The 12581-nt window shown below is 37.5% G+C and overlaps 1 protein-coding gene and 1 non-coding gene across 2 annotated transcripts in view; one reads left to right on the top strand and one right to left on the bottom strand.

Annotated features, from left to right (window-relative positions):
* LOC140227563 (probable E3 ubiquitin-protein ligase HECTD4) overlaps positions 1–7776 on the bottom strand; it is a 100282-nt gene extending 92506 nt beyond the window's left edge. The window contains 3 exon segments of the mRNA XM_072307980.1: positions 1197–1305; positions 3795–4042; positions 6983–7776. Of these exon segments, the coding sequence (XP_072164081.1) occupies positions 1197–1305; positions 3795–4042; positions 6983–7719 (1094 nt within the window). The 5' untranslated portion in view covers positions 7720–7776.
* Positions 7777–8143: 367 nt separating this feature from the next.
* Trnae-cuc (transfer RNA glutamic acid (anticodon CUC)) lies at positions 8144–8215 on the top strand. Its single transcript has one exon. It is a non-coding gene; the product is annotated as a tRNA-Glu (tRNA).
* The last annotated feature ends 4366 nt before the right edge of the window (positions 8216–12581 follow it).

Here is a 12581-nt window from a genome sequence, read left to right as displayed (position 1 = left end):
AATACTATGACATATGTACTTCACAGAGATATATGAATATATGTACACCTCTCCCTCTCTCTCTCTATCTATCTATTTACCTATCTATTTATCTATCTACCTACCTATCTATCTATCTATCTATCTATCTATCTACCTACCTACCTACCTACCTACCTACCTATCGATCGATCAATCAATCAATCAATCTATCTATCTATCTATCTATCTATCTATCTATCTATCTATCTATCTATCCATCCATAAGAGAATATATCCATCTTGGTATCTCTTGAATGTGCAATTATTAATAAATGAAGGCAGACAATAACTATGACAGAGGAAATGAATAGTAGGTTTCGCTCGCTCCTCATATCCTGGTTGTAATTACTGTAACTGTAGGCATGAGGCATGTAGATAAGATGTATGCTTCGGATAATTCTGCATGGTGATCGAAGGAAATTTGTGAGAGGTCATTCACAGTTTCAGTATCATTCAAAGAGTGGTAATGTACCATAAAATATTACCACACTGGCATCATTTCAGATAATATGATATGACTATCTCTCTTGAAGATTGTTAACAATGAGTGCTTAATGCCACACAATTTCTTCCTCCCCTCCCCCCCCCCCCTTGACAACAATTTTCATTTAGCTAAATTGGTCTATCCTTGTGGGTTTTACTAGCAATAGCACGAAGTGGTGCTTTATGGTAAGCTTTATGAGACAGTGAAATAAACAGAATGTACATACTTTGATTTAGCATTGTCACATTCACAACTGAGCAACTGTTGCACTCATCAGCAGGTATTGGTTGTAGGAAAAATGTAACACATGCAGTAAAATCAAGTATGGCTGCTACAAGACAGTATACATATGTACAGAGTATCACTCAAAAACAAAAACAAACAAACAAATAAAAAAAAAACACTACACGAGTCATCAAAACTTTCTACTAGACTTTGGATAAGCAATAATCAAAAGTAACTACTGACAAGATACTAATTAGAAAAAAAGGAAAATATGCAAAATTCGATTTTCAACAAAATGAAAGAATAAAATCATCAAACACATTAGTCATTCAAGAAATGCTACAATATTTTAGAAAAAAAAAATATATCAAACAATATATATGATATTGTTAAAAAAATACAATAACTCATTCTCAACAACATCTCGTATCATTCTGTTATGAATTTATTCATGTCTTTTATATACCTCAAAGAGCCATGAAGGCCAGAGCCAACTTTAGCCAGTCCCTTCCCTCTGCCATTGGTGCAGTAGAGAAAGGTACCATCACATGCCAGACTCCTGCCTATACTGGACTCTACAAACAAATAAACAAACAAACATTCAAATAGAAACAAACTAGATATATCGCTACGGCGACTGATATGCCTCCGCCATAATGCATGGTTCTCCTAATAGGTCTATAGTACAATGTCTTGACAATGTGTGATGACAGTTTCACACAATTGGCAAAATATTAAAATGACAGGTTTGCCACAAATGTGCTGAATGTTCACTTTCCTAGAACTAGGTTCAACTGGATGAATGATTAAAATGTCAGAGTGCAGGTATTTGGGGAACTGATGATTTTTACTTGACTTTTGACCCTTTTATAAGTTTATGCATTGAGTAATTTTCAAGGTATTGAGAAAAAGTATAATTTCAGTATCAAATGGGAAAATAGCATTATCTAAACCTGGCCTTTGTCCTTTGACCTCACAGTTCCAAAGAGAATCACTGTTAGGTTGAACATGCATAAATATGTACGTTTCATGATGATACCTTGAGTTACTTTTGAGATATGGAGGAAAAAGTGCAATTCAGCACTTTCACTTGACCTTTGACCTTTTGGCAAGAAACTTCCCACAGAATATATATTGGGTAATACATGCATACATCAAGTTAAAACAAAAACAAAACCTTCAGGCATATTGCATTTTAAGGAAAGTAGTGATATTTTGAGGAGTTGACCTTGACCTTTGACCCCCCTGACCTTTGACCCATGACCCCAACTTCCCTAGATAATCACTGCCCATCGGTACAAGCATATATACTAAGTTCCATGAAGATACCTTGAACCTTTTGCGAGATATGGAGAAAAACATGAAATTTCAATTTTTTTTTAAAACAAAATAACCTGTGACCTTTGACCCTGTGACCCTAAAATCCACACAAAGTATTATCCCCCAAGGATATACCCTCATACCAAGTTTGATGTAAAACCACCACACGGTTCTTGAGATATCGACAAAAACAAAACGGGACGGACGGACGTACGTAGGGACGGACGGACGACCCGAAAACATAATGCCTCCGGCCACTTCGTTGCGGAGGCATAAAAAAGAAACCAACAGCAATAACAACAGAGAACATGTTACAGCAGGTACAGACATCTCATCTGGAATATCTTTACACAAAAGTGCTTACCTTGGCATATGTATACATACTTCAGCCTCACCCTGAATTTATTGCTTTATTTCTATTAAAGATAGTGCAGCCTTATCGCCGGCGAATATGGTACTTGGGAGAACTTTAAACACAAAGAAGAAATTATTTAATTTTGACACCTATGCATCATATTGCAATACTAGTAGAATGAAAGGCATACTTTAATATTAACCACATAGCATGTCATGACAGAGCAGTTATCAAAGTTTTATCTTGAATACTCATAGTGAGCATTGCTCTCATATCTTCTGTAACAATCAATCACTGTCTTGCATGGTCTATTGACTATACAAGGAAACACAAACATGGGTATGAGCTGCCATGTATTTATCAATAGTCTTTCTTTCAAAGATAAAAACAGCAAAACTTATCAAAAAAAGCTCTGGCAGTTTCTTCGAAGAATGAAAAAGCAATTCATCATTTGGACATACAAAGAGAACAGAAACAAAATCAGAGAAAGAAGATAATTCATTCAAAAAAGAGATTTCAACATATGATTGTTTTGATCTTTTATTTGAAGCAGCTGGATATAGTTTTCACAGATGGTGTCTATCTAAGTCTTGATTTTTGATGTATGCCCACAAGTTGCCAGACACTCATATTTGCTGGTTCTGGATGTTTTTGCTTTGTTTTGTGTTTTGTGGTTTTTTTTTTTCTTCTTTTTTTAAAGGGAAGATAAACCCCAAGAACAATGTGGATTGAGTGAAAGCAGCAACATTAGTAGAACACATCAGTGAAAGTTTGAAGAAAATCGGACAATCGATGCAAAAGTTATGAATTTTTAAAGTTTTGGTGTTGGAACCGCTGGATGAGGAGACTACTAGAGGTTATGACGTATGAGTGGACTACAATATCAAGAAAATATAAAGAAAATACTACAAAAATCCATTTCTCATGAAAATTACAAATTCCATCAACTTGATATTGACATAGGTTAAGGGTAGCAATTATTCCCCCTGCTTTCTGAAAGCGGTTGGTCCACTGCTCTTTCATAATTCTAGAAAAGTGAATTTTTGTTGAATATCCTTTATATTTTCTTTGTATTGTTGTCCACTCATACGTCATATCCTCTAGTAGTCTCCTCATCCAGCGGTTCCAACACCAAAACTTTAAAAATTCAACTTTTGCATCGATTGTCCGATTTTCTTCAAACTTTCACTGATGTGTTCTACTAATGTTGCTGCTTTCACTCAATCCACATTGCTCTTTGGGTTTACCTTCCCTTTAAAAGATGGCGACTGCAATAGAGGGTCCCTACATTGTAGCTTCTGACGAAGCAAAAGAGGCTGGGAAGAAGCAAAGTTTACAGGAAGTCTAAGCAGTTTGATCCTTCATTGCTTGATCCTCCACTGCTCCTACCTTTCTCCTTCTCCTTGTCCTCCGTCTTCTCCTCCTTGTCCCCCAGCATGTCCTCAAAGCCCCAGCAGACGACGTGACAGCTGCCGTGGAGGTAGGATGGGGAGCCCGGGCCGCCTTCCAGCCTCAGGAGCCTCTGTAAGATATCAGCCACCGGCAGGGGCCCCAGGGATGGCCCCTGGGAAGACCCCTGGGCAGATCCCAGCTGCTGCAGGAGATGAGTGGTGTGGATAAGGGTACCAATGGAACCCCTGGGACACAAAAATAAAATGAAATCACATATTTATAACAACAATAGCATTCAAGAGCACACTGACAATATGTTAATTAACATGACAAAGCAAATGCATTTCATGTTCACAGAATGTCTATTTGGTACCAATGCTACACATACGACAAAAAGTACCTGAAAAGAGTTAGAACTGTGTTTAACAGGGGTCACAGACATTGTGACACTTTTACAAAACTGACAAGTAAATGCTTCCCATCACATGAGAACATATTATCAGATATACCGCCTTCTACTTCACTTTGCGCACAGTTACCTTCAAGTCAGAAGACCCATCACCAAACCATGTGACTTTAATAGAATTTAGTACAAATAACTTATGAAAATTCCAATCCATACATAGCACTGGAAGAGAGATTACCAGCTTGCATATTTACTTAAAGGGGATGGCTAGTAACTGATCAGTGGGAATCAGAGGGAATGCTGGAGGATGATTGTTCCAATCCTTGTGGGATTCATTTAAGAGTACATTATATATCTATTGTTGTGTGAAAATTATTTGCTTCAGAATGGTCTCATATTCAAGTAATGTACAGTTTAATGTTTCCAGGTTAGCGTGCCTGGTCAGTGACGAGGCATTAATTTGCAAATTACTTGAATATGAGACCGTTCTGAAGCAAATAATTTTCACACAACAGTAGATATATAATGTACTCTTAAATGAATCCCACAAGGATTGGAACAATCATCCCTCAGCATTCCCACTGATCGGTTACTAGCCATTCCCTTTAAGTGCATTTACATACATTACATGGAGATAACATGATTCAGTTAAAAATATCAGTTTGACCTACATGTACAGTGAGGAGGGCAGTGAGCCGTGTAATATAACCTTTGTGTGAATACTTGTAGTGTACTGATAAACCCCAAACTACAAGTTTATGTCTGATAAGAAAGCTTTACCCAGCAACAGATGATCTGAATCTTGTTTGGATTATTAATTTGCATGGCTGATTCTCTTTACTCTTGATTTTGTGACATCAAAGTGTCAAAAACATTAGATCACAAACAGTAAACATTATAACCACAGATTACATGCATTAAAGGGGAAGGCTAGTAACTGATCAATGGGAATCAGTGGAAATGCTGGGAGATGATTGTTCCAATCCTTATGGGATTCATTCAAGAGTACATTATATATCTATTGTTGTGTGAAAATTATTTGCTTCAGAATGGTCTCATATTCAAGTAATGTGCAGTTTAATGTTTCCAGGTAAGCGTCCCTGGTCAGTGACGGGGCATTAAACTGCACATTACTTGAATATGAGACCATTCTGAAGCAAATAATTTTCACACGACAATAGATATACAATGTACTCTTGAATGAATCCCATAAGGATTGGAACAATCATCTCCCAGCATTTCCACTGATTCCCATTGATCAGTTACTAGCCTTCCCCTTTAAGACTATAAAGACTGCTACCAATATGAAGATGGGTGTATGGGACCAGCACAGATATTTTCCATTTCAAAGATCATAGCATAAATATTCAGACATGTCTCATTTTGACAAATGCTGGATTTTGGCAGAAGTTTCTTGTTTGAACTCTACTTGTACAGTATGCTGTATAAGGCATTCCTTCACATTAACAGAGACATTCACAAGTGCTTTTCCTTGTATCATTATGAACAAAGACAAATTTAACACAATAAAAAACATGAATTAAGTTGCGATAATAAAGTCATGGCCTCCATAATATCTTTGAAGCCAAAAGATTAATAAAGGCTAAAACAGAGGAAAATGAAGAATCTTCTGTCAATTCAAAAGAAATGAGAAAAGAAGCAGTATAAACAAAAATGACAGGAATTCAAATCGATTTCTCAAATTAGAAAAAGTGTAAATGAAATTTGATTCTTGAATTTGTATCATGAATATTCTTAAAATACTAAATAAAAATAATGAAGTAAAGATATTCTGTTCATTCAAACATCTTTGTGCCCTTACTCCCTATGTCATTTGAAGTTCGAGTTGACAGAAAATTCTTATTTTCCCCCTTTCATTTCCAACTTTGATTTTGTTTGACATTATAAAGAGATAAAGAGAATAAAAAATCATTTTTGCTACATTGTATGTCAGTAATGTTTCCAATTGTGTTAAACTGGTCTTTTGTTATCATTGCTATCTTGAAGGACATTTCCAAATGAAAGACAACATGTCAATTTTTGCAATTTTACATTTGTATTTGTGCCTTGGAAGACAAAACAAATGTGTTCACTCATGCGTAACGTTTTCCTTTATATTGACCTACAATGTACTAGTTTGATAGCCAATTAAATTACCTTCAATATGGTGTATTTCATAATACGAATATGAACTCGACAAAGTGTTTACTTTCTTTTTTGCCAAGTGTATTTCTATGAACATTAAAAAATCATGGTGTTCCACACAGACAACCATTGGTATTAATAGATAGAGTCTAAATGAGGAATTTTTATTTATTTATTTTTTTTTTTGATGATCTTTGTTTGGCTTCCATTCTGAGCTATCAGCAGTGGTATATATTGTGAAGGCTTGCTATGGTACACCCCTGAAGACGCTCAATCTCAGAAAAACTGAAATTCCGCTGCTCAGCTGGGCATACATCCAAAACATTTGTATGTCTAACATTACTGTCTGTACTCACTAACATTTGAAGTTTTGGCAATTTAATAAAAGGTATGAATGACTACAGTACATTTGTATGAAGATTTTGATTTAATATCAACAAAAAACTTGCACAAGGTTCGACCTCCCTCCCATGACAAAATTTGACCGCAAGCAAAAGCACAGATTTCTACATCACATGTAGCCAGCTGTTGAATTAATTTGGATGTGGATGGCACTGTCGAATTATGGGCACCCTGTTTTATTTGTTTACAACTTGACCCGAGTCTTCACTCAGGACACTCTTATTTAACGAACCTTGCACAAGCAAGAGCCACCAGAGCCGAGGCAAGCTTTTGTTGGTTCTGAGCACTCTGTCCTTGTGGCACGACAGTTCTGCTGCCTTCTCCATCATCAGCTTCTCCAAGCCAGGTACTCAAAAGGTTCTCAAGTCCATCCAGACAGTCTGGCGGCTCTTTTGACAGACTTAACGGTGGACAGTCTCTCAAGCAACTCAGGAGAAGGGTTGCAGTTTCGCCACTTAGCTCAGGATTTACTCTTTGCTGAGACCTCAGGAGTGGAAACACTAGAAGTAGACCTAATCGGCTGGAAAAGGCCGCTGGTTCCGCTGTATGCCATGGGTGTTGCCCCACTTTTTTCAGCAAGCCAAGGCCACCAATACCCGCCGCTGCCGCAGTGGCGGCTTCCTCCTCGCTAGGGAACGCCTCCTTCTCCAGCTGCTCGACATTGCTACAAATTTGACGGTGAGCATTCCACAAACCCTTCAGGGCATTGAGTCGGTATTCAAGAAGTCTGCCATACGCGTAAATATTGTTGTGTCTCTCGCAAACAGAAACTAGACGTTGACTCAGTTCAGCGGGATTTTTAGTGTCAAACGATACAACTTCATCGCTGTCGCTCTGCGGGCTGGCATTGTTTATGTATTTCGGAAGCTTTACGAGATCGCTAACCCGCAGCAAACCGTCATGTAAAAACAACGATTCCTCATTGACAGACAACCACTGAGAAGTATCTGTTATACCAACTGAAGACATATTGGATAATCTATGTCATTCAATTTCGGAAAAATCCATTTGAGCTCACATGATCCTTTCCTGTTGATTTTTTCCACCTGACAAGAAATTCTTGATTGCACTGGAGGCAGCCATCTTGTTGCAATATGTAGATTACCTGTCGTCGCGAGCTGCTGATCGTCTCTCCTTTTTGGGCGATTCCATTTTCAATAACAAACTGGACTGAGGGATCATAATGTGATTATAAATAGTGACAAACATTGATTTCTTGAAAGTATTTTGCATTGATTCGATGAAGAATGAAGCTTCTTTTATTGTATCTTAACCATTTTAAAAAGTGAATAAATAAAAATATTGGGTAATCACAGTTACAAAAACGGAATGTAGCTGTCGATTGTTGTAATGGTGTATATATTTTAAAAGGTTGCCCGTCTAATGTGTGCAATCCCATATGGTCTAGTGGTTAGGATCCGGCGCTCTCACCGCCGTGGCCCGGGTTCGATTCCCGGTGTGGGAACACGATTATTTTTTTTTCTTTCTTTCTTTTTACATTTTCAAAAACACATCTAATGTATTTGTAATTCAGGTGTAAGTTGCACTGAAGTCATGTTGTTGTTGTTTGCTCAATCTCATTTATTTCTAGCAGTCATTTTGAGCTAGTTATTCCTGCGTGGTACCGCTACCGGTAACCTAAAGAGTAAGACCTAAAGTATACTTTACTTTTTTGCACAGAATAGATAATCTACACCTGACCAACACAATATCTTCAATTTCTTTTACACACAACTTTTGCTGTGTACAACCCAGCGGCAAGCTTTTGAGGCTGTGACATCATCGCCTCATTAAATTTGAATATTATTATTCATCATTATTGCAACACTGTTTCATGAAAATTTTTTCATAGATAAAACATGTAGGCCTACTTGGTACTGGTACTGCGCGCCAGTCGATATTCATTGCTTTTGCCTTTTCACTGCTTTGCTTAGCTTGCTTTACTTTATTTTTCATTCTTGTGTAGATGTTTAGTAGGGACCATAAGCTGGGTATCAAGGCATCATGGGCCCGTTTCATAAAGAGTTGCGATTGATCTTACGCTTGATTTATTGAGCGTAAACTCAGTGAATCAAGTGTAAGATCAATGATCGTAAGTCAGTTACGGTTGATTTAAAGCACAGGTTTCAGTGCAGATTGCATGAGGGTAACTTTTTTTTTAATTCGATCAATCTTATGATCAATGATAAGATGAATCTTTACATCAAAAAGAAATTGTATAAATTGGGTTATTAATGGGCTACAAAGCTCCCTAAACCCTGCCACACTTACAATCTATCTACCGTACATGAAGATGGAGGTGTGGCACTTCAAGGTAAATTCGAGGTAAATTTATAAAACAGGCCCAAGGAGTATAGTGAGGTGCCCACATCTTGTCAGGGGCCCACCATCACCCTGCATAAAATTGCTACCCTACGAGAGCACCGAACAAAAATGTACGTCAGGGACTGTGTTCAGTATGATTGAAACTTTGCATTGTTACTACAACCAAGCAAACTGAGGTGAAAATCGAACGGTTTCTCTTGACAATTTTAGATTTTCATAAGGAATACATGTTATAAGTACTATGTACAACCGTGTATCTTCACGGTTACCCGCACACGTCTTTTACGTGCTTTGTCTATAAGAGCGTGGGGTGACGAGGTGCGGGCCCCTTCCTTAGCGCACAACTATTCCACATGTTTGATGATAGCTGCAAATTTCCGGTATCAATCACTAAAACTTGTTGTTCCATTGGAATCTTCAGCATTTTTCCTGTATGCGAGTGGGATTTCATGGAATTTCAGTGACGTAATGTGATTTAATTACATGTGGGTCACTCAACTATACTTTCATGCATGCCACACTCAATCCTAGTTTGTTTTTTAAATTCTCTGCATTACACTCCTGTGAAGAGTGTTCAATGTTCTCATAATAATTCTTGAAGAAGTTGGCAGCCTGTGGCATTTGTGCTTGTGATACATGTACATGTATGTGTACATGTATGCAATACAGGGCATACTGTACACATACTTGTACTAGGTACTGTAAGTTGTACATAGGTACATTGCCTCCCAGAAACTGACTTTGATTGTTTTAAAGGAGTCATCATACCATTGCCACAGCAAATATCCCCTTTACATATAGCCACATAGTCCCAATAACAGTAAAAATACACGATGTACACTACTCTTGGCATTAATACATTCATCATCAGTGCAGGTAACATCACCACACACACCCCTGTTTACCATCACTATACATCATGAATCATCAAATACCACTACTCTACCACTACACCAACATTGTCCTCATCGTCACCTGATCACCAGCATCAACACCTTGTTAGCACTCTTGCACGACTTTATAAACTTAGGGCTCAAAATTCATCTTCAACCATTTGGAATTTGCTTGCAATGCATCGCAAGGTTCAACCAAGAAAATTAGCTGGATTATGCAATTTGCTAGGATGACGAGTAGTTTTTGGAGTATTTTGAGGTCAAACGCATAGAATAATTTCAATAGTAGCACACAACTTTTATTCCAGAAGAGCCTGGATCCCCGTTCAGCACTGTGGGGAGGTAAAACGTTACGTGATGATCGACCTTGCCCTAACAATCATGTTTTCCAAGCTCCCCATGCGATTCTTCACTCTATAGCACGGAAGATTGGCGACAACTGTTCTTACCCTTTTTGTCGATAAACAATAATTGGTTATTAAAAAAACAAAATAATAATGTAGCAACCACAATTAGGTATGCTATAACTGTAGTGCTTCCTGCAAACCTTTGTGGCTAATATTCTGCATTTTCGTTACTACCCATTATTGTATTACCACATTATTTCCCACTCTATGCATATATGTGTACATTTTAGAGCAAAAATCAAGAGTTCTGCAGGCACCCGAGAACAATGTTTTCACTTTAAAATACAAACACAATTCCAAGATTTAATATATTGTCATGTAGACCCTTGTTGGGGGGGGGGGGGGGGGGGGGGTTGACAAAATTTTAAGAGCAAAAGTTTAAAAAAACAATAAGCAAGGGGAGGGGCTTGACACTTATTCATTTTGACCATCAGTTGAGAAGTAAAATAGAGATAACTCCCTGTGATTATAAAGCATTCATAACCATCTGGCTTTCAGTCAACAATATAACTGTCAAATTCCTTCAAGATACTAATCACTGTCCTTTTCATCATCATCATAATTTTCATCATCAGTCCCATCATCAATTACCATCATGTCAGTAATGTAGTGATCTTTGCCTGTACAGTGCACTCCCGTTGTAACGAAAAACATTCTTGTTACAACGAAGTAAAAATTGAGGTCTCAAAATCATCGTGGATATATCTTTGTGTACTGTACTGTTCAGCCATACCAAAATTTTGATATAATGCAAGAAAACTGCCAGTCCCAAGAACTTTGTACTAACGGGAGTTGCCTGTACAGGCAGGGATCACTACATTACTGAACAAAAGACACAAACTCTTCGAGCTCTTCAAACAAACAGGGAGGGGAAAAAAAAGACACAGTAGACATTTGACTGGTATAGTCTCAGCTTGAATTTTACTTGGAAATGTTGATCAAAACTTTACGTCTTCTACCAGGGCGATAGCATAAGACTGTGCTTTACCAGTTGGGAGATTATCACATTTATCATGCATCTTTAAGAAACTTCACAAGTCTAATTATCCCCAAGCTTGCAAAAGACAGTGAATTTTATCAAGTGGCATAGGACAGTACAATCAAATACACGAAAATACATGTTGACCTGGGTTTAGGAAAGAAGTCTCCATTTTGGTTTATACCACATTTTTGCCCAAACACAATATATCTCATTTCACCACCCACATTTCTACACTCCAGTAATTCCCTTCTAAATGTACTCGGATCTTATTTCTAATTCACTCCTCGCAAGAACAGAGAGGCTGTGGTAAGTGAAAACATGAATGCTCTCAATACCAACAAAAACTAAAAATCTAATTGTCTGTAAAAGCACTTTTATTTCATATGCATAATTTCTCCTTAGGGGTGTAATAATGATGAGCATTGGTATAAATTGATAGTTACTTTGCATTTGAAATAGCCGGTACAAAAGGGGAAAAAAAAAACACAAGGAAAAGTGTCATAAGACTATTCTAAATTTCATCGGGTCAAACTAAGCAACAAAAATAATATCAAAATAGCTACCATCATTGCATAAACCAACTTTTGCAGACTGTTCAACATCACAGATATCCTCTGGATTCGAAAGCATAGGAAATCAAGCTTAAATTAGACAGTTTACTATTTTCTCTTGCTTATGAGGTATTGTACATTTATGAGGTACAAAACATGCCACAAAATGAAGGGGGGATCAAACGTAACTGTAAATTTGGAGGTGTACTGAGAGGGTCTTAGCTGGTATTTGTGAGAAGAGATGTTTTGTATTTGCAAAAAAAAAACTTGAACCATGTCATTAATAGTATGTATGCCCCTTGAGCACTCTACAGAGTGGCTTTGGCGCAATATAAGTCATATATATTATTACTATTATCATTAACTACACAAGGTTATACCTAACATCACATCTTAGCAGATTCGTGAAATCACAAGGCATCAAGTCACCTGTATGGATACAGAGGGGGTGAAAGTTTGCCAAATGTTGCTCGGCTGTCCATGTTGATCCGATACTGTGTACTTTGCATTACGCTTTGAATTGTGCTCGAGTTACAATAAAACTGTGCAAACACTACGGGGTGACAGAAAATGAATTTGGCAGTTTATCGTCAGAAAATTTTTTGGCAGTGCCCCGTTCTGTCTTACCAAGCTTCTCTTTTCTCTGTCCTTCATTCATTTTTTCCTCCTTTTT

The sequence above is a fragment of the Diadema setosum genome, chromosome 4 (assembly GCF_964275005.1).
Source record: "Diadema setosum chromosome 4, eeDiaSeto1, whole genome shotgun sequence".
Classification (NCBI taxonomy): domain Eukaryota; kingdom Metazoa; phylum Echinodermata; class Echinoidea; order Diadematoida; family Diadematidae; genus Diadema; species Diadema setosum.
Note: the sequence above shows the minus strand (reverse complement) of the source record. Positions and strands in the feature narration are given on the sequence as shown.